The sequence below is a fragment of the Mustela nivalis genome, assembly GCF_964662115.1.
Source record: "Mustela nivalis genome assembly, chromosome: 6".
Lineage (NCBI taxonomy): Eukaryota > Metazoa > Chordata > Mammalia > Carnivora > Mustelidae > Mustela > Mustela nivalis.
This window is the reverse complement of record NC_139025.1, coordinates 153,251,821-153,273,837: the sequence shown is the minus strand read 5'-3', so window position 1 is coordinate 153,273,837 and position 22,017 is coordinate 153,251,821. Positions and strand designations below refer to the sequence as shown.

The 22,017-nt window shown below is 51.8% G+C and overlaps 1 protein-coding gene across 2 annotated transcripts in view; it reads right to left on the bottom strand.

Annotated features, from left to right (window-relative positions):
* EFL1 (elongation factor like GTPase 1) overlaps positions 1 to 22,017 on the bottom strand; it is a 128,936-nt gene that overhangs the window by 87,616 nt on the left and 19,303 nt on the right. For both annotated transcript variants that reach the window (XM_082736221.1, XM_082736222.1), the window contains exons 5-11: positions 14,732 to 14,865; positions 13,422 to 13,559; positions 11,780 to 11,994; positions 4,628 to 4,742; positions 3,162 to 3,238; positions 2,365 to 2,501; positions 1,284 to 1,406 (exon numbers count right to left, since the gene is read on the bottom strand). In XM_082736221.1, the coding sequence (XP_082592347.1) occupies positions 1,284 to 1,406; positions 2,365 to 2,501; positions 3,162 to 3,238; positions 4,628 to 4,742; positions 11,780 to 11,994; positions 13,422 to 13,559; positions 14,732 to 14,865 (939 nt within the window). The remainder of the gene's footprint in view (positions 1 to 1,283; positions 1,407 to 2,364; positions 2,502 to 3,161; positions 3,239 to 4,627; positions 4,743 to 11,779; positions 11,995 to 13,421; positions 13,560 to 14,731; positions 14,866 to 22,017) is intronic.

Here is a 22,017-nt window from a genome sequence, read left to right as displayed (position 1 = left end):
GTGGTGGGCCCTGACCCACGCTGTCCTGGGGCCGCTGTGGCCACACACAGGAGTGAGTGCCGAGGGAAGCGGAGAGCAGAGCAGGGACGCGAGTGAAAAGCTGTACTAACACCCAGGCGAGAGACCCAGTGGCTTGGCTCCAGGAGGCAGAAACAGAAATCCTGGAAAGAAGCCACAACTACCCAGATTTCGAGGAAAGAATACGTAGGATGTGCAAAGGGACTGGACACAGGGGTGAGAGTGCACAGGTGAGCCACAGGATGCCGAGCTTTTCGGCGTGAGCAAATGGAAGGATGGAGTCTCGTCTGACTGAGCTGGGAAGAGCTGGGAGCAGCAGGCTGAGGGAGAAAGGGAGAAGTCCGGCGGGGGACACGTGAGGGTGCGGATGCTTCTCGGAGAGCCAAGCAGAGAGAGGTGTGGCAGGTACCCGAGTCTAGAGCCAAGGGGCAGATAGGTTCTGAGACACAGGTGTGGGAGTCGTGAGCCCACTGCTGGGGTGGCAAGCCTTGAGATGGGTGACACAGCCAGGACAGGGAGCGCAGGCCCTGCTTGGGTCCTGCCACGGTGACAGAGCAAGGAAGCGGAGAGAAAGGGACAAGGGACAAACAGGAGGAATAAGGAGCCGGGAAGAAGAGACGGGAGGAACACAGGAAGGAGCGGCCTGTTGTGTCCAATGCTAGTGACAGATCTCGTGGGATGATTAGCAAAGGACGGTCAACAGGAGCCCTGAGAACAGCAGCCAAGTGGTTTGGGGGATGGGGGTTTCACAGTCAACAGCACAGGGCGAGAGCAGCGGAGACCGTGAGTACATACAGATGAGCTCCACAGTCAAGTCAACAGCACAGGGCGAGAGCAGCGGAGACCGTGAGTACATACAGATGAGCTCCATGCAGCCGGCAGAGCCTGGAGCAGGCAGTTCCCCTCTTGCGGGGAGCAGTGGGGATCCGCGGGCAGCCCGGCCCTGGAACACCTTTCCACGGTCCCCAGGGACCTGGCCACGGTGCTGACACAGCAGCTCTGGGACACATTCTTGGCTGTGCAGGGGCTGGGACACAGGGTCCCTGGGAGCTTCCGAGATGAGATCAAGGCAGAAGGGAGGGGGCTCGGAGTCTCTGGTCTCCCACCGAGGGGCAAAGAAAACAGCTACAGCAACTCTAAAACTCTGGCAAAATGGCCTTTTGTGGAATCGGCCATTCAGCAAACTGGCATCTGGCGACTGGCGTGGAGCAGCCGTGACTGAGGACGGTCCAGGCACGGCCCCTGCTGAGGCCCGTCCACCTCACCTGCTTTCAGGGCCTGGGTTTCGGGCGGCAGAGAGTCGAACGTCTGCGATCCCGCGCACAGCAGTCTCTCCACCCTCTCGGCTGCCATATCCAGGGGGCTAGGAAGCTTCTGACACACCATCGCTGACGCCTGCTGTTAAGGACTCACAACCGCGAACACGTGCCCTCCACCACGGCACGTCCCCACGCAGACTCCCCGCACGCACTAGGGATCGGGGTGACACGTCGGTCCCCACAGAACACGCCCATGCTATGAAACGCTCGCACATCTCGGAACACAGACATGCTTTCGGGGAGTTTGTGGACTCCCTGATATAGGGACAGATGCCCCTGACGTAGACACTCCAGGACGCAGATGGCCCTGGGAACAAGTGAGCACAGCGCCGCCGCTTGGCAGCTCGGCCTCCGGGGACTGTCGATCGGTATCATTTCCTCACCTGGTTCCAGTGCATCTAACCTTTCATAAACGACCTTCAGCCACAAGCTAGGGTACCGGAATGTCCCCTACCACAGCCCGTGTCACGGGAGGGCTGAGGTACCCCCGCCGGCCCGCACCCAGGACACGGCCCGCGCCCACGGCCCTCCACATGGGGAATGCATGGGACACGCATGTCAATGAGAAGAAGACCACTTAAATTCAGCCATAAAATTGTCTTAATTAATGTGAACCATCTCAGATCAAGTCCTCTGGGAATCACTAACATGAAAGGAAATATCTATCAGGTAAGAAAATATGGCACTAAAATGAAACCCGGATCCAACATAACCACCTAAATTATTGACTTAAATCGTAGCAAAATAAACTCTTTCGTTTTTACAGACTCCTGAACAAAACTAAAGATGCGCCTTCTTGAGAGAACACGCGTCTGAACTGCGACCCGTGGGACCACGATGAACCAGAATGTTCTCCTGCCAAAGCAGAAAACACGGTCGCAAGGCAGAACACTAGTGAACCCCAGAACACCTACTTTGGGGGGAAACGTGTTCTCCCCAGAGGCTTTCCTGAGTGCCAGTAACACGCGGGCTCCTCTCGCTTTGGCCCAACTGTCATTTCACTACAAACCACCAAGACAAAGGATACCCAGCACAGCGTGGGAGATGGGCAGCCACTGGCTGCAGATGGCATTGATCTGAACTTTAGGGTCTGAATGTCGTGCCTCCCGGGCTCCAATTTTCAATCCTAAAGAAGTCACTATTTTATCAATTTTTTCTCTGTCCCTGTAGTAAGCATACAAGGAGGGGAGGTCACACACAGACAGGAAGGAGCTCCACATTCCCCGACGCGCTTAGTCCCAAGGGATCTCCTCTACAAGAGACCGAACATGCCCGAGGGCCCCCGCAGGGTCTCCACTCCCTTTCTGAGGCCCCCTCTTGCAGGGCTCCCAGGGGGCTCCCTCCCAGACCCCAGAGGCGAGACGTGGGGACCAGTGAAGCAGCCTGACCTATGAGCACTCAACATCGTGATTCCGACTCTGGAATAACTTGGAAAAAGTCAATTTACCGAAGCAAACTTCCTTTTCTACTTGTATGAGGCAAGGATGTTCCTAAGTTCCCCATTAATGATCCTAGATATCCAACACCCTTTCTACAGCAATTGCTTAAGCTGGGTTTGTAAAAACAAAGATCTGGTGTTTCTCTCCATCCGCCTGCCCCTTCCTTTGTGCACTCAAAACCCTGACTGCTGTCCCCCCTGTTACCCTTGACGTGGGTTACACACCCTCTTTCCTACTGTTCACAGGCAATGCCTGGGAACAACTGGCCCGCAAAGGCCCTGTTCACTTCCTGGGTCCGTCTCGGCTTTCTGAAGCAGGACGCGTCACACGGGAAGGGGAGGCAGATCACACCACCCAAAGACAGACAGTTTTACGGCAGTCTTACTTCTTCAAGACGGCATCGTACAAGCTCCATATATTCTCCAGGATCAGCTGCACAAATAAAGGTTTCTTCCCTTTAGCCTGTGAACAAGAACATGCGCTCTTAAGTTTCTGAATATGTAGCAGGCCTCACATGCTCACACACAGACATGTTCCATGAACGGTACGTCTCATTCCTTCTAGAAAATGTTTGTTTGACAGGATCTAGTGGGAAATGGTGGTAAGAATGCGCAGTCGGTAACACACCACTCATCTTCCTCTGGGAACCAGGGATGCGACGAACGAGACCGAGTGTGGGGTGTGTGACCGCAACAACCCCACCTCTGTCATCAGAGGGACACGCAACACCCAGGCGGAGTGCTGGGTGCGCAGGTCCCCTCCACAGACTTCTTCTAAGCAATGTTCTTAAGCACGAAAACTGTTCACCTTCAAGGAAGGGGACAGTAAAAAACCAAGGGAAAAAAAAAACACTCTACCATTTCTATACACAAAATAATGGCACCTGGAGAAGGACACCATCCCACAGACGGCCGCCCCGCCCCCGCCCGACTGTGAACATCTCCCGCTTTCAGATGGAGGAACTTTCCAGATGGAAGTCGGCGGGGCCGGTAAGCGGGGGAGCCAAGACGCACACACAGACTCGGACTCTCAACCCGGGCTCTCGGCCACCTCACTACACCGGCTCCTCCTTCAGGAGCCTTCTGAAAGGCTTTTAATGGCAAGGGAGGATGTTCATGATTCGATGTCAAGCAAAAAACAGCTACACTATTATATGAACACACGCTCAACTGAAGGATAGATGTCTCGATCCCAAAAGAATGAAAAAAATTAAAACCACAGTATTAGCTGTGTTGGCTTCTGTTCCTTTTTTTTCTTTTTAATGTCTTTATATTTATAAATATTTCCTAAAAGGAATTTATATGCCCCTCCATGAGAATAAATTCATAAAATCCTGAATTTTACATTAAAAAAAGTAACAGCAAAACAGTGTCAAGTATCCTTTGAGGCTCTGTGCCTCCACAGGCTGGCCTGGGTCGCCTCTCCCCACAGAAGGAAGGGCTCTGGGGGCACCCGCCGCCTCCTTCCCATCAGCGGGCCTGGTGTCCCCATTCACCGAGAGAAGCCTGAGCTGAGCCCAGGAACACAGCGTGCTCAGGAAGAGCCGTGTCTCTACAGTGAAGGGGACACAGAAGCAGGATCCAAAATACGTCTTCAGGTGCACAGGGTCTGAGAGCACGGCTCCTCTCGGACAGAGAAAGGAAACAAACACAAAGCCGTCCTTTGTTCCATGTGCGTGAGAACTCCACGCGAGCAATCCTGGAAGTGCGCCCGTGACCGTGAGCCTGCCAAGAACTGAGCCACTTTCCCCACAGCCAGATCACAGCAGTTACAGGTGCCGCAGTACAAGTCGGAACGGGGCAGGCCTGTGAGCGACACGCCCGAGGGACAGATGCCCCATCCCCGACCCACCTTCACGATCTTCTTGGCCTTCGTGTTGATGGAGTAATCTCCCCACAAGGTTTTCAAAAGAACTTCCTTTTTGATGCCGATTTTTTGACTGTAGATTTTGGCAAAGTGCTCAACTCTGAAAGAAAAGCAAGTGTCAGTGTTGTGAGTAACCGCAGGGAGCGGGGGTTTCGGTGTCGCGCACCGTGCTCTGAGAGCACGACCAGACGCCGTCGCTTCAGCTGTCCGACGGGCTGGAGCTCATGACCTCCCCGTGAATATGACAGGCTGCGTGCACCGAGATGTCGCACAGGGAGTGCGCAAAGCTAGATTCATACCCAAGGAGTCCGGGTCCGGAGCCCACGCTCTTGTCAACAGCTCCGTGTCCGCACCGATTAGGATTCACGCTAGTGCTCCTCTCTTAACTCTGCATGTGCAGAACGAAGCACAAGGACAAAGGGCTGAGGGGATCTGAAGCGGTCTTCTGCAGCTCGGCCAGCGACAAACTCCATCCCAGCCCGTCGCCGCTACGGGCGCCTGTGCTCCCGAAGGGAAGGCTCCAGAGCCAGGGCCTGCCCGAAAAGGGCGTGTTAGCCTCCTGGGTTCAACAGGAAACACAGGCACACTTACTTAGCTCTCCCCAGCCCTCAGAGCAGCCAGTCAGCTCCAGTCCGCTCTACTGCAAACCCAGGCACTGGACAGCAGTCACCTGACACAGCCATGGGGAGCACCTGCACCGTCTGGATCAAAACCTGGGAAAAACCCCTTTCATGCTGTTCAGGGAACAGCATGATGCAAGTATGGTATGAGTCCAACTGTCCAAGTGCCAGCATCTGGGAAGATACCTGCCCCTTTGTCCACTGCGCAGACTCCAAAAGTAACATACTCGGACCGGTTTGTACCTATGGGTTGGCAAACATGCTCTGGTCAGGATCCAGGGATCACTAACTCCGTCCAATGAGCTGATGCTCTCTCGCTGCGGTAACAAAGCCCGGTGGGAGCAAGAGGAAGCCAGAGGAGGGCAAGTTCACGGCGGGCAGCAAGAGGAGGCGGCACGGAGAGTGCTGGAGGTCAGAGTGCCGCGTCCCCCCTCACTGCAGATGGAGGGAGAGAAAACACCCGACCAGGAACCGAAATCCAAAGTCTGCAGTTACAGGCCGCGGGCATTCCGGGCCCGGCCTGGAGGGGCCACGACCTTGAAGGGACTGGCTATGATCGGCCGCATTTCCCATTTGACCCCACAGTGACTTGTTCAGGTGGGGTTTGTGGGGTTTTTTTTGTTTTGTTTTGTTTTAATTTTCCCAAATATTAGTTTCTATTATTCTTTTGTTTATATTCATTATACATAAAATTCTATATGCTTTCTACATACACCACATATGATTACCTTATAACTGTTACATTTTTGAAGGAGGGATCCCTTCTCTGCACCAAGTCCCAGTTCAGTCCACAGACCAACAGCCTCTGCCTCAGGGGCTGAAAGGAGCACGACCGGTCTCCCTCCCCGCCGGGGGAAGCACGCCTAGAGCAAGGCCCAGAAGCTCCCCTCCAGACGCAGGTCCGCACACGGTAGCTCCCTGCGGCTTCTGCTTCTAACCCCCAGTTCTGCCAGGTACGGGGCCAACCTCCGTGCAGACGCGCAGATCCATTCCAGGACCTATGTGAGAGGGACCACAGAGGGCAAGCAGCGTGGCCAGAGGTCCCGGGCACGTTCTCCGGCCCAACCTTCCCCGAGAGCCCCCACCTTTACCTGGATGCCTGCGAGGGCCCCAGCGGATACAGAGGACCCGCTGGTGGACATATGGGCAAGTTGGGTCTATTCTTACATGGCCAAAACTGAAGGGAATGATGGAGTGATCAGCACACCAAACTTCTAAGATTTTCGTATTTTGTATTTCTTGAAATTGCTTTTTTTTTTTTGCCTGACATAGGACCAATTTTTGTATATTCTTCACTGACACATTCTGCCTTTACTTATTACACTACCCAGATGGTTTATGTTTCCATTTGACGTATCAACAGTCTGTGATATAAAATCTCCAAACCATACAGATTTCCACTTATACTTCTATTTTTGCCTCATGCACTTCACTATGATCAGAGGTACTGACGCAGAGGTAATCTCTGTCCGTTATCCATTAAAAAGGATCCATATACCACAATATATTTCTATAAATTCTACCTTGTTCGTCGATACTGCCAAACTGCCTTCCTTTTGGCTCATATCTGATTGACATACTGAGCCAAAGCTTTGGTATTTTTACCCCTTAGCTATGATGCTTTCTGTTTATCTATTTTAGGTAGCAAACCTTGGGAGTGTTTTTGTTGGTGGTGGTTTGTTTTTAGTAATGGAATTTCCATCTTTGAAAAAGCGATCTCCTCCATGGGGTGCTTCGTGCAGTCAGTGCCCTAACTGTTCTGGTCGGGGGAATTTCTACTATGATTTCTGCTCATGCATCCAGGATGTCTTTAATATGCTGCTTTGTGGTACCCAGACTTTTGTGTTTTCTTAGCCTTGTACAACCCTGTGTCAGATACATGTCCTGTTTTTAATTTGAAAAGTGGTGGGTTTCCACACTCTCAAATCTCCATCAGAATCATAAATTATAGCACAGTAAGGCACCTGTCCATCTGCTCAGCCCACGGGCCTCAAATCCTTTCCTGTCTGTCATTCATTTACACATACAGGCACAGAAATCTTCCAAAATCCTGGTTTTTATTCTTTCCATTCTTTTTCTACCCACAGTTGTCATAAAACTTGCTTAATATCAACCCTTCCCCCACTACTGCTTCGTGCTCTTTGTCTGTCATTAGTTGTAATTTTAAAACTGTGACAATTTCTCCACTTTTGGATTCTGTCTTAATTTACTTCCTCCATAGAGTACCTTCAAACAGGATTCTCAGGAAGACCCGCTGACCTACAAACCCACCCATCCTGGCCTATCTTCCTGAACCACAACATAGCCAAGGGGGAGGTTATGGGGTATCCTTGTGCGTCCAAGCCGCCCAGTGTGGGCTGACGTTAACGGCAGGATCTGAGAACGCTGGTGTACAAAGACCAAGAAAACTGCTCTAGGAAGGACTCCTGTCCCTGTTTTATGGGGTTAGGAACTCAGTTGTGCTTATCTAAAACCTGAGCTGGACTCTGACCTAGCCAAGTCAGCAGATTCTCCCAGATTCACATCTGCAACAGAGCAGACTGAGGCCATACCCAAAGGGTCAGCCTCAAGTCACACTCCTTCCTCCTGTCCCCTGGCATGAGAGTTTAAACCATCCTCCAAATTCTGAAATGTGCTCCTTTCCCACCTTTCAGGACACAGGAAGTCGCCCCCTTTCCCTGGTCACTGACCCATCAGAGGGAGGCTGACAGGAAAGCCTCTCCAGTGCTTTCTTCCCACCACCAGCCCCCCGCAAATGAGCGCGCCCGCCAGTCCCCACCACCAGCCCCCCATAAATGAGCGCGCCCGCCAGTCCCCACCACCAGCCCCCCGCAAATGAGCGCGCCCGCCAGTCCCCACCACCAGCCCCCCATAAATGAGCGCGCCCGCCAGTCCCCACCACCAGCCCCCCGCAAATGAGCGCGCCCGCCAGTCAGCAATAGGCACTGATGAGCTCTAAATGCGGCCTTGCCTAAGGCAGGGGATCCGCTTGCTGACTGAAAGCACATCAAAGTGTCCAGGGTCGTGAGGACCCACAGCCACCCGTGCAAGCTTCTGCCCATCCCTTCTCCTTCCACAATAAGTGGACACCGAGTTCTGAGATTCAGACTCAAATTTGCCTGAAACGTTCCATGATTTATAGAAATCATTCCAAGCAAAGGACGAGCCCCCCCACCCTGGGGCAAAATGCTGACAGATGAGGAAACGAACGGGCCTGACCCGGTTATAGGACGGAATGAATATCACTATACTCTTAGCTCGAAGACATTCTCAGAAATCATCTGAGCCCAACGTTCTTAGTGTTCAGGGGAGGACACTGAGGCCCCACATGGTGACCATGACAAGTCATCAGCCAGCGCGTGAAGGGCACGCTCTCTGCAGGTCGGCACTTTCTGTTTTCTTGTATGTTTGCTCTCTTCCACTGGGGCCTTCACGGGCACCAAGCGGACTACAGTCTCTACGACTGATGACACACCGACAAGGGAAAACCACGGTATTGTAATTTATTATCCTGTCAAGGCAAAATCTGTTTGGTCAAAAGGGAGTGAAGATCAAGTTCCTGTAAAAGGACAGAACAGCCAGGACTGGCTGGGCTCCTCCCAGGCCACACTCTCTCCCAGGTCACGCTCTCTCCCAGGTCACGCTCTCTGCTCTATTTCAGATCCCTTCTTCCTTCCCATTTGCAAATTATGTTTCCAAATGTTTCATCAACAGACTCCGCTTTCCCCTGGAGCAGTGTGTCTGGTTCTGTTCCGCGGCTACAGGATGCAGCCCACGGCTAAAGTCCATCTCACTGCCGTCCCACAACTGTTCATCCAAGCTCAAGACATTATTCGAGAAGTAATAATTCTTTAATTGTATGTGGATTTTCTGATTCCACAAGTCAGTAATCATTGTGGTTCAGGAAGGTAATCAAATGCCCACCACCCGGGAAGCACTGACGTCACCAGTCCTTGGCCCACACGAGCACGTCCGGAAGGAACAAGGGTCCCCGCCTCCCAGAGCGCAGAGCCCGCTGAAGCCCCGCAGGCAGGAAGCATACACTTCAGTGCCAAGCGGACTGTAAAATTCATATTGGCTCCTCTACCTCATGGCTGAGTAACATTAAACATGCACCGAATGTCTCCAAGCCTTGCATGAAACATAAGAGTACCTATTCGAAAGGACTGTCCTGGGATGCCTAGGTGGCTCAGTGGGTTAAAGCCTCTGCCTTCGGCTCAGGTCATGATCCCAGGGTCCTGGGATCGAGCCCTGCATCGGGCTCTCTGCTCAGCGGGGAGCCTGCTTCCTCCTCTCTCTCTCTGCCTGCCTCTCTGCCTGCTTGTGATCTCTGTCTGTCAAATAAATAAATAAATAATCTTTTTAAAAAAATAAAAAAGAAAGGACTGTCCGAAGAACTCAATGAGATAATCTCAGCAAACTAGCTTAACATGCAGCATGGGTACAACCGAATAAAGCTGGCCTCTTTCCATACTGCTCGTGCGGGCAATAAAAGTTAACAGAGTGTATTTGCTCACACATGCGCCAATAGCCTCCAGAGTATACAAGAAACTGCCAGGATGCTCTAGTTTCCTGTGGGGAAATGAACTGAAAACCCAAGGGACAGGGAGGGAGATTTCTCATGGTCTCTCGTGGACACATTTTGTACACTTTTATTTTTAGATTTATTCAAAGAATAAAGTTCTAAACAAATCATTTTACATAAAATCTAAAAAGAGATGCAAGACTGGTTCAATATTCAAAAATCAATCAATGTAATCCACTATATTAACAAGTTAAAGAAGAAAAATCACATGATCATATTAACTGATGCAGGAAAAGCACGTGACAAAATTTGACACCCATTCATAAAAAGGACTCTGGGGAAAAAAAAAAAGGAGTACAGGGAACTTCCTCAAATTGATAAAGAACATTTACAAATAACCTACAGCTGACCTTATACCTAATGGTGAAAGACTCAGTGCTTTCCCTCTGAGGTCAGAACAAGGCTGGGATGTCCACTCTCCCTGCTCTTGTTCAAACAGTCCTGGAAGCTCCCGGCAGAGCAGTAAGCCTAGAAGAGGAAAGAAAGTGGCAAAGGAAGAGGGAAGAAAGCAGCCCCGGCGGCAGGTGACAGGAATGCCTCGTGGGGAACCCCAAGAAACCTACCAAGAACTCGGTAAGTGGGTTTAGCAAGGTCACAGTGTACAAGATGGACATCCAAAAACCCGTTAACTGTATTTCCAAAAAGTTGGAATGAATATGGGAGCACCGAAACTAAAAATACAATATCATGTCTAATTGATCGGAAACACTGGAAAATTAGGTGCAAATCCAATACAACGTGTACACTACTTCATGGTGAAAACTACAAAATGCTAACGAAAGAAATCAAAGAAAACCTTTAAAAAACTGAGAAACACAGTGTTCATGGATTAGAAGGCACAATGCAGTCCAGATGTCAAAATCTTCAAAGTCCTTATACAGGAAACAAACTACTTCCGTACCAGCGTATGGAAAACTACACTTACCGTGGTGGTCACGTCACAGTCCACACAAATACGGACTTGTTCTGCGGTACACTTAAAACTAATTCAATATTCTGTGCCACTCATCCCTCAATGAAAAAAGAAAGAGAAAAGGAAAGAAAACAAGGCGAGGGCATGAAGAGATGTCTCACCCAAGGACACACAGGGCAGATGGGCCCAGGGAGCGAGGTTCCACAGCCCCAGCAGTCAGGAAAATGCAATTAAGACCACAGTAATGTAACAATACACACCTGTCAGGATGGCTAAAAGAAAGGGACGCCACCAAACAGAGGTGACGATGTGGACCAGATCACCCCAGGTGGTGGGTGGGGGTGTAAAACAGCACCCCTTCTGGAAAACTGATGCACTAACCCTACAACCACCATATGACCCAGCAAACGTGGTCCCCACACGTTCACCCCCAGGACATGAGAACCTACATTCATGGAAAAACGTATATGTGAATGTGTGTGGCAGTCTCGCTCAGGACAGCCCCAAACGGGGAAAACCCAGATGTGGCTCCACGCACGAACAGTGATCTGTGGCACAGCCACCCCAGGGCACGCTGCTCAGCCACAGAAAGGAACCACGGATACACCCAATAACTGGGTCCCCTCTCCAGAGAGTCCCACTGCCTGAAAACAAGCCAATCCAGAAGAGACTGCATAATGTTTGATTCTGTTTTCCTATCTATTATTGTCGAGACGACAAATTATGCAACAGGAGGACCCCATGGCTCCAGGGGGTGAGAAGGAAGCAGGTGGATGTATTAGGGAAGGATTTCTGCTGGGACAGATGCCACCAATGTCAATATTCCGGCTGTGATGTCGTGCTCCAGCTCTGCAAGATGTTAGCACTGGGGGGACACTGGGCCAAGGGTACAAGAGAACGCTGATCCTCCTCACAGCCCTGTAGCACTCAATCATCACCTCAACAACCACAAGTTTCATTAAAGAAATCAAGTGTATCGACGGCTACGAGGAGATCCGAGGAGATCCGAACAGACTTACCCAAAGCCCCAGCCGTCGACTGCGCTCGTGAACACCACATTGCCCTGGTCCGGAGAGAAGTACAGGTGGGAGTCGTCGGAGTCCTCCAAGCCGGCGCTCCAGTCGTACACCTGCTCTCCGGAGTCAGAACTGGGGTTCACACGGGACTCCGTCTCTCTCTCTGCTCTTTCTTCTAGGACTTTAGAAGTGAAGAGAGTTCCCGTGAGCGCATTCATCTAGGAGAGAGGGGGAGATGACAGATGTCAGCAGAGGCTGGAGACGCGGCAGACGCGCTGTCTGGGACCACCAGTCAGTCTGGGCTCCACGGATGGAGCTGGTGTTCACGACGATCATGAACGAACATGTTTCCAACCCATTCCTTCCAGACCCAGCAAGACTGAACTGTAGGGCTTCTGTGAGGTCATTTTGTGACCTGAGGAGTGGCATCCGCAGTACTGGGAACTCACGACCCCATGGCCCTAGTTCACAGCCTGAGCCTGAGCCCTAGTTCACAATTCCCTGGCCCGTTCTCACAGCCGGACTTTTCACCACTCTCCTCAGGCCCTTCTCCTGCCTGCTGGTCCTCAACTGTTTCCCTCCCAAGTAAGTGGCCTTATTTCCTACCAGAGAGAAATGGAACCTATTATTCAGAAATCCTGCAAGCTCCCCGACTCCAACCGATGAGCCCCTGCCTGCAGACACCGTGGGTCCTTCTCCTTTCGCCTCCCCGGGGCCCCTCCCCGTCCGGATCTACAGGGAACTAGACCCATCGATCCAGGCTTCCCCGCTGCTCTGCTTTCCTCCTTCCCTCCCTTCAGCAAAGAACCATTCTCAACGGGTCTCATCAGGGTGCCCCACTGTCTTGAAGAAAGTCCAAACCCTCACACGTGGCACAGGATATCCCATAACCGATGCCCCATGTTCCCTCCCACCCCCGCCTCCTGCTTCCCGAGATCTCGTTCCTCAGCGACAGCAAGTCCCACGCGGCTCTCTGAACGAAACACCCTACAGTGCTTTTTCTGGTGTTTACTTTGTATATCTTATTCCTTCTCTCCTAAACGCCCTGGCCAGAACTCCCGAGCTTCTTCCATCTCAAGGCTTCTGACCCACGAGTGTTCCCAGTCTCCTCCCTCCAGACCCGGGGGGCGGGGGTGAGGCAGTAGCACCCATGTCTCCGGCCACGCCCACGGCCTCTCGCTGCTCTCCGAGGATCCCTTTCAAGCTCTCCCCACCACACTGCGACATCTCTGAAGACAGGGACTCTGGCCTGTCGGTACGTTCACGGTCCCCAGCACACAGTGGACATCCCAAAATTCATACACTCGACATACACCTATGTAAATGTCTGCTGGGAAAACACAGAAATGGTTGGGCAAACTGTCCTCTGAAGGCAGGTGATACAAAACCAAGGTGCCTCTTAATATTGCTTCACTTTAGGGCAAACGACAAGCTTTTTAATAAGAGAGCATCAAAACCTATCACCCAAGCTTCGCACTCGAGGATGCTTCCAGGGAACGGAGGGGCTCCGAGGGGAGGCCTGTCCCGTACAATGATGCCAACACACAGCAATCGTGGGTTCTACAGACGCAAGGTTCTGTGCCAACTTACCAACTTCCTCCTTGGAGCCCTGATTTCTAAAGCCCTGAAGTAAAGGCAGAAATACCTGCTCTAAGATGTTCTTGAGGTGAGCGTAGGCCTCCTGCGGGCTGAACTTCAGCTCCACTATCAAGCGGTCTATCTTGTTGATCACCAGCACCGGACGGATGTTTTCCAGCCACGCCTGGCGCAGAACGGCTTGTGTCTGAAGGAAACAAAGGCAAAGGTAAAACGCACGGTCGCAAATACTTAACGTGCCTGAGAACACCCTGAGTCACAACCCCTCATTTCCATTCTCTTGTACCACAGACAGGTGCCCCCGAACACTCACGAGGCCTGCGTCACGGAAGGAAAGTAATAGACAAGAAACGCCCTTGACTTCAGGGGACTGACGAGTCATTTGAGAAGGATAAATAAACCCGTGCAGAGTTTACTGAACAAGCAGAAGACAAACACTCGGTGGCCGCCAGCACATGGGCCGGAGAACCAGCACACCCCCCAGCGGGCCCCGCGTACACCCTGCTGACCGCGCTCCCCGCCGGCATTCCCTGCCGGCTGCGCTTCAGGGGTGAGATGTACCAACAGTGCTATCTTGTCAGGACAGACACTAAGGCCGTGCTTCTCGGGCTGGGGGACCCGCGCCCTCAGGGGAAACCGGACGGGACGGGACAGGACAGTTAGGGCACAACTTCTTAGAATTATCAAATTTCCTCCATTTGAGTAATTTAAAGCTTTTATCATTCTTTTTTAAAACTATTACAACAAAACAAAGGTATGCTCAGAAGTGGGATACAAGGGTGACAACATTTTTTGAGATAAAACGTGAGGCCTCCAAATAAGTCCTTGTAAGAACCGAGCCTGAAATCCACTCCGTGGCCCACGCTCGGCACATCACCTGGGTGAACTTTTCCACCTTTGGTGCAAAGGAGAAACATGGGCATGAGGGCACAGAGGAGAGAGATACAGAAGGGGTGGGGGGCCAGGGTGGGTGTGTGGGCGGACAGAGGCGTCCATGTAGCCTGAGAAGCCGACACGAGAGTTTCCCGCTGGGGAGAACTGGCTCCGTGTCTTGCCGTCAACCACCTCTCCCAGTTCAGAATCCTCCCCAAATTCAGCCTCTCTCAACTCTGGTCCAGGCCCTCTCCGCAAGGGGCCATCACAGACCCTTCCAAGTACTTAAAGTCATTCTGGCTGCGATCCCTTCCGGGTGCGGGCGACGTAACGCCATCACAGACCAGAACGTGATCGAAGGAAGTGGAAGACCAACTTCCGGCTGTAACGTGGCCGGAGCCGTCAGCGGCCAGTCCCTCCCATCTTCCCCGCCTTCTCTATCTGACCAGGTACGTAGTTCCGCAGGACGACCTCCTAACCTCCTACCTGCGGACAGACCCCCTCCACGGCGTCGACCACGATGATGCAGCCGTCACAGATGCGCACGGCGGTGGACACTTCCGAGGAGAAGTCCACGTGTCCTGGAGAGTCTATCAGATTAATCAAGTACTCCTCGTTACCTAGAGCGGAATTTGAAAACACACATTTTCAGCTGTGCGGGTACTCGAGACTCACGTCCTAGAATGAGGAAAGGGCTAAGAAATGGCTAAATAAAGGTAAAGCAGCCACAAGGCGCACTCAACAGCTGTCCTTCCAACTGAGGAATTCCCGCCGATGAAACCCAATTCCAAGGAGCATCTGTCGAAAATGCTGAAGGACCTTACTGTTCTCCAAGTTCCCACTCCCCAAGCGCCAACTGTGAGCCGGCACCACGCCAAACAGGCTCATGTGCCCGTCACACCTTCCTGAGCCCTTATAGTAGCCTGACGAGAGGACGTAAATGTTACTATCTCGCTCTACAGATACCAGGATGAGACTCAAAGAAACCAATGCCGAAGCATAAAAGCTGTTCACGGGGGCCAAAACGGGAAATGCCAAATTAAAAAGACACAGAGCATTTGGCCCCTAGGTCCCCACAAACTCTCGGAGAGCAGGCTGTGAGCCTGAGATCTAGACCCAATTCTCCAAACATGCAAGGGGGAGTTACTCTGTGCCAAGCCGTGGGCTACGTGCTCGCACACAAATTTACCTCCTTCTATCCCTTTGACAAATGAGTACTGAGCCTTTAGTAGGATGGTAACTCCAGTGGTGTTGTCCCAAGCACGGAGAGCCCCACATCCCATCAAACCCCGAAGTCGGTCCCACATCCCATTAACTCCTAGGCCATCCCACAAGAGCCAACAATAAGCGGCACTCAGGTACGCACTTCTGCTGGAACAGAATGAAGAAAGCCACGCAGAAGAATAGTAATTCATTAGACATCTACGCTCATTCCCCATTTGCTAAACCTGAAATAGTTTTCTTTTTTTTAAAGATTTATTTATTTGGGAGAGAAGAGAGAGCACAAGCAGGGTGAGGGGCAGAGGGAGAGGAAGAAACAGGCTCCCCGCTGAGCAGGGAGCCCAACACGGGACTCGATTCCAGGACCCTGGGATTATGACCTGATCGAAAGGTAGACACTTTACTGACTGAACCACCCAGGTGCCGCACAGTTCTCTTTTAAAGGGAAAGCAATCACTGAAGGCTCCGACTCCCCCACACACTTCTGCTCATCCTCCTAACTCTGTGTTTTTCTACTTCCCGGTGCTCCAGAACTCCTCCAGGACCCAACAACTGGATAGTACATGTTACAGGCCACTGAAAGGATTTGCCCCAGTGCCATCGGCACCAGCTGATGACTTGCCTCGTGCCCTAGGTGACAGTGACACTGAGAAAAGACCACAGTAACCACAGCCAGAGCTCACATCTGTGCACTCTGTACCTGGCACTGTACCAAGCACTCTGCAGACCCTGGGTTCTGTTCACCAGCAGTCAGCTTCTGTGGTTATTAGTACCATCAGCACAATTTCAGAGCAGAAAAACTGGGGCAAACAAAAGTGTCTCGAGGACATCCAAACCGGAACCCAACTCTGAAGTAAACTGCTTAAGATCAAACAATTCAAAACAGTAGAGTAGAAGTTCAAATCCATCTAACTCCAAAGACATACCTTACACCACACCACTCAAGATGGCATCAAGTTCATCTCTCATGTCAAACGTCCACTGGGAGTGAATTCCTAAACACGAGGTTCAGGATTCCAAAGTGCACTGGGGCTCAGGGGGAGAGAATGCCACCAGTGACAATGGGCTGCTGCTTACACACCAACCGCCTCCCGCAACCTGTCCCAAGTCTTCTCGTACAAGCTGCGTTATAAGGAATCCTGGCTCTGCCGGGCCCACCAGGAAGGCTCCAACCAGAGAGGGCTGTAGACATCTCCAGGAAAAACCAAAGATGGCAAAGACCCACTTTCCTGGGACAGTGGCCCCTGGGCCTCAGTGGAGCCTTTTACGGCCAGGGCTCACAGTGCCCTTTGGAACAAGCCCACTGCTCTCTACTAAATAAGCCAAAGGAAAATGAGCAGCACTAGCAGGGTCCGAGGTCCCACCAACTCCCATCACGTAAAATAGAGAAGCCGTGAAGATTCCTGAAATCTCTCCACATTTTCCCAGCCTAACCCTTCACTTGATAGAGAAACGTGCCCCCAAAGGGAAGAGATGCACGCAAGGTCACAGCAGGAGGAGAAAGATTCCTCTAGACTTTGCAGCTGGGGAAACACCACTCGCTCGCTCCTGGGGATGACGTCCAGATGCCAACGCAGGAGATCTGAGCTCTGTCCCACCCTGCCGGACAACAGCGGGGCCTGAGACAGAACTCCCAGAGCCTGCATCCACTGTCAGGCCCTCTACAGAACGTAAGATGCACCCACAGGGAACCTTCGGGCTTCCTGCACAACAGTTCTTTTGCCTTTTACTGGGGTTAAAGACCCTTTAGATGACACCCAGAAAAACAACCATACTCACCCACCAATCCACCTAGCCATCCCCCATCTACCCTCCTCTAAGTAAGTATCCAATTCTAGACCCCTTGAAATTCATTCAAGGACAGCAAGTTCAGATGGCAAAGACAACAGAAAGCTAGTGACACACCAAGTGTTTTCACCTACAAGTAGGCAAAGTGAAAAGTAAGGCTGCGTGACTGAAAACTTTTGGGAAATGCAGTGGAGGGGGGCTCAGGGTGAGGAAGAGGTGCACGACACACATGTGTACTAAAGGCTCGGAGAAGGTCTGTAATAAAGAAGCCTGTCTGACTTCCCAAATGGACCTGACGGAGGGAAGGGCCTCAGGTGGCGGTCACTCACACAGCTGGTAAGCACAGAGTTCAGCACACAGCCAGTCTCTGGCTTTCAATGGTTTTATCTTCCCTCTTTCTATGTAACTTCAAACTCAAGTTCAAAGGTAGGGGAAAGAAGTCCAATATCCAGCAGAGGGAAAAAAAAAAAAAGCCCGTTAAGTCCAACTCTTCTGCTGTCTTCAGCCACACCATGCCTCTTTAAGATGTGCTTCCCTGAATGCCATCTACCACTGTATGTGTGAGGATCAAACAAACACACACACACACACACTTAAAAAAAAAAAAAAAAAACGGGCGTGGCGTTTGTCATGTTAGATATCACTACTCCTGCCATAGGAAATTATAATTTCGAAGCATGCGAAACGGCCTTTCTGATTTGCCACACGGTCCTAAGGTGCTTATGGGATTGACACCTGCTAAAGTATTAAGCCAATCCTTCCCGATGTTCCAAAATACAGCTCCTCACCTCAGGGACTGATCTAATCAGCAGAGCACCAATCCAATTTTTTTTTTCCACATTCCATGCGACTGGGGAAAAGAGAAAGTTGGAAGTCCCAAAGTTAACTGAGGCAGGTATCTTCCAGTGTCTGCTCCCAGAGTTAGGGGAAAAGCATCCCTCCCTGGCCCATGAGTCCTCCAGAATTAAGATGCCACACACAACTGTGTCACGGAAGGTGCACACCTGTCACCAGTGCTGCTGAAAGTCTCTTCTGTGAAGAGGAAAACTTCACATGAGGTCAAGTTCAATTTCCGAACACAGGAGATGTTGGCTAGCACGCACACACGGAAATCTGACAGGAGACAACGTGCCTTCAAACAGAGAGATGTCTCCCCAGTTGTGGACGAAGACCTGCACCTCGTGCGAGGGTCTCTTCTGCTTCGGCGCGCTAGGAGAGCACCACGCCGCACGACCACGGTGTCAGGAACACGGACAAAACCTGAGCCACATGAGAACGTGTTCCCCAGCACAGTACTTACAGAACACACGACATTTATGGACACAAGTTAGGCCCCAATTATGTGGCAACCGCAGGAGTTTCCATAGGAAGTTTCCCCAGGAAATGCCATCCCTTTCTGTTCTCAGCTAGTATATACGATTATTGTAAATCCACAGATGTGGCTCATTATTTCACAGAATCGGGCGACACGTCTTATCTCCTATTTGCCGACACAGTAAGAGGTCCTGGCAGGAGAGCCGAGTGGGTCTTAGCGAGTAGGTGTTGCAAGAAGCAGCAGTGGGTGGTTAATCTGATGGTCTAAGTGTCAGAAATGAGGTGGTTCTGGGAGGAGCGAGACCACGACCTACAGACAAGCATGAATGTTGAACAAACAACGTTTCCAGCTGCACGGCCCCATCCCCATGTCCTCTCCAGACCCTCCACCGACATGGAACAAAGACCACACGCGGGCCACCTCTGACTACGGTCGTCCTCACTGGCTGCTGGTTTTTCTCCCCAGGCCCATCCCCGCTGGCCACTCCCCGAACTCGACATCACTAGGAACCTCGCCACCTTTGAAATCCTGTTGCGTGGGCAGGGAATCTAGCAATGACACGTCTACACTGTCTTGACCTTTCTACTTACTGGCATTTTTGCCTATAAGGATACAGTAAGAAGCAGAATAAGGAAGCCTTGTGTAAAAAAATAAAAAAGGTTGACGTTCATTTCTTGGAACCTACGTCAGGGTTTCAAACCTTGGCAACCTGCTCAGAATCTGTGTTCTGGAGAGAAAGTCAGAGACCAAGGGCTATCTTTTACTCAATTGCACACAGCCCGTGCGCGTCATCACTGTGAGGTGCAGGTCCGACTGCCAGAGCCGCTGGAAGAGGGACAGCAGCACGCCCCCGACCGAGATGGAGCAGGGCACGTGCAGCTAGAAGGACGAATGAGCACCTGTTCTCAGGGTGAGACAGAGTGCAGGGAGCATCCTTGAATGCTGACGGCCACGTGTCGGTGAAGATACAGGAGAGGAGGAGCCATGTCCAGGCACACGTCTTCCATGCCGACGGGAGACAAGCGGAGATCTAAAAGCAGCCCGTGGGGAGATGTCTGCTGGGATGGCGGGGGTGGGGGGAGGTGAGCTGGGGTCAGAAGGAGCGTTAAATGTGCTGCCGGAGAGAACACCAGATCCAGCGGAGGGAAGTCTGCCAGCACCCGGAAGGACCAGCCCAGATCCCAGCCCAGGGGAGGAAAGAGGAACCAGAGCACTAGCTCTGCCCAGGGTTATAGTTTTGCTCGGGGAAAGACGACAGAAGGCAAAGAAACTGAGGCTCCTGGAGGGACCATGAGGGAGGTGACCGGTCTGGGCTGTCAGAGGTGGGCACTGAATGCAGGACACGGACGGGGCTGGAGAACTTGATGAAGTCGAAGAATGGGAACTTCACCCCAGGGGAGAGCAGGAGGAGGGAGACTGCGGGGAAGGGGGTTCTCCAGCCTGCAATGACCAGGATGGGCGGTTCCAGGCGAGGCTAACACGCAGAAGGGAGTGTGCCCGCGAGTGGGCGAAGTGATCTACACACGGCCGCCGCACGCCCTCAGAGGGCTCGTTCTCAGGAATGGTAAAAGCTACCTGGGCAGATCTGGGTAAAAAGGAAAATGACAAGCCAGGTGCCAACGTCACTGAAGAGCTTGCACCATCCTCAGAAGCTGACAAGGACAAGAAAGAGAACAGTTAGACCGTATGAATCTCAGAAGAGAGGAGGGCTTTAAAACAAGGCTGGGAGAATGAAGCTTTGAACTAGAACCGGGAATCGAAGAGAACGGCAACCCCGTATCTTAACCCGGCGACGGACAGGGCAAGGAAGAATGCGTCCAGGGAGGGCAGCATTCTGGGAAAACTGCCAGGCTGGCGGGGAGGGGACACATTCAGAAAGATGCGGAAGATACAGAGAAGCTGGTTTCCCTTGGAACATGTGCAGAGTAGGTTCTGGGAAGGAAGGGAACATCCGGAGGCTGAGGGAGGGTGTGAACATCACAGAGACACATGGGGAAGAGACGGCTGAAGAGGTTCCCATCTTGGGCGGCGACCAAGGACAGCAGGGATGCGGGCAATGCAGCCGCCGGATGTCTGTACGCAGCCCCAGCAATCCCTCGTGGACAGGACAGAGGCACAGGTCAAGAGCCATCAGCCATCGTCTGGACTGACTGACCTCCAAGAGACTCCTGGTCCAAGTGCACAGCTGGAAACAGAATCATCTGGTTCCCAGGACCACTGCCAACATGCCAAGCCCTCTGTCCATGGGAGAGTTTCTGAAAGTCCCTGAACCCACTCTGGATGTGTGTAAAATGAGGGCAGCATCCAGCTCACGGGGTTGCTGTGAGGACTGCCCACGAAATCATGTGCATGAGGCCTCGGCTTAGGACCAAACCATCACGCACCTGTGTTCTTACCCCCAGCACCCACGGAATTGCTTCGCAAAGAAAAGCATTATCTTAACAGAAAACAGTCTGACCTTCAGTCAAACAAAGAACAGACGATGGAACCCCTCCCTCCTAGCCTCAGTCCCACAAACAGGACAGCAACTGGGACCGTGGGTCGCCGCTCACAGTTCCAGAAGGAAAGGGAAGCTATGGTGTCTCAGGAAGAAGACGTTCCCGCACACGCCGGCCTGGCCTGAGTGTGGGGGGCAGGACTCCATCTTCCATTGGCCCCGTCTCTGCAGATTAAGACCCAGGAGCCTGCACGGATGCTGTCTTTGGCCTCCAAGCTCCACACGGCTCCCTCGTGGACGAATGCTGAGTGTCTCACTGAACCCAGCCGTCAGTGGGCCTGTGAGCCTCACGTTACAAACCGAAAGCCTGTACGTTAGAACCCGCAGCAATTTCTTCCACAGGGGGTTTCATGAACTTGTAAAGAAGATGCCAATCGCTTAAAACCTGGAAGATTTTACCAAAAGCTCGATGCCAACTTCTCTTGAAAAAAGCAGATTCCCACAGAGCATCAGTCAGCCGGAGCTGAATGGTGTCTGCCCCCACCTGGGGGCTTGGGGTGAGGGTATTTCAGAGGTGGGTACAATTAATTCACCCTCTAGCCTGTCTGCTCAGGTGGAGGTGTCAACACCAACACCACGTCGAGAACTAGTAATACACGACTTAATAGTCATATTTGACTGGGGCTCTGAGAAGTAGTTAATGACCTGGGGAAAAATAAAGTTAGACGCTTACCTCTGATTATTTGCACGGCCACACACACAAAATGATGGTTGGATTAGATACATAAACTGAAAACATAATGTGGAAAACCTATGGGTGATTTTTATTTCATTCTTATGTTTTCCTGTAGGTTCTATAATACACTGAGTTTTCTATAATAGATATAAATTTGTAAATGCATTTAAAATTCTTAAAAAGGTGAGTTAGAATGCACACTTCATTTCAGAAGTTCTTGCCATAGTAATACGCATTTGCAGGCACAAAGAATGGCTACACAGAACAGCAGTGAT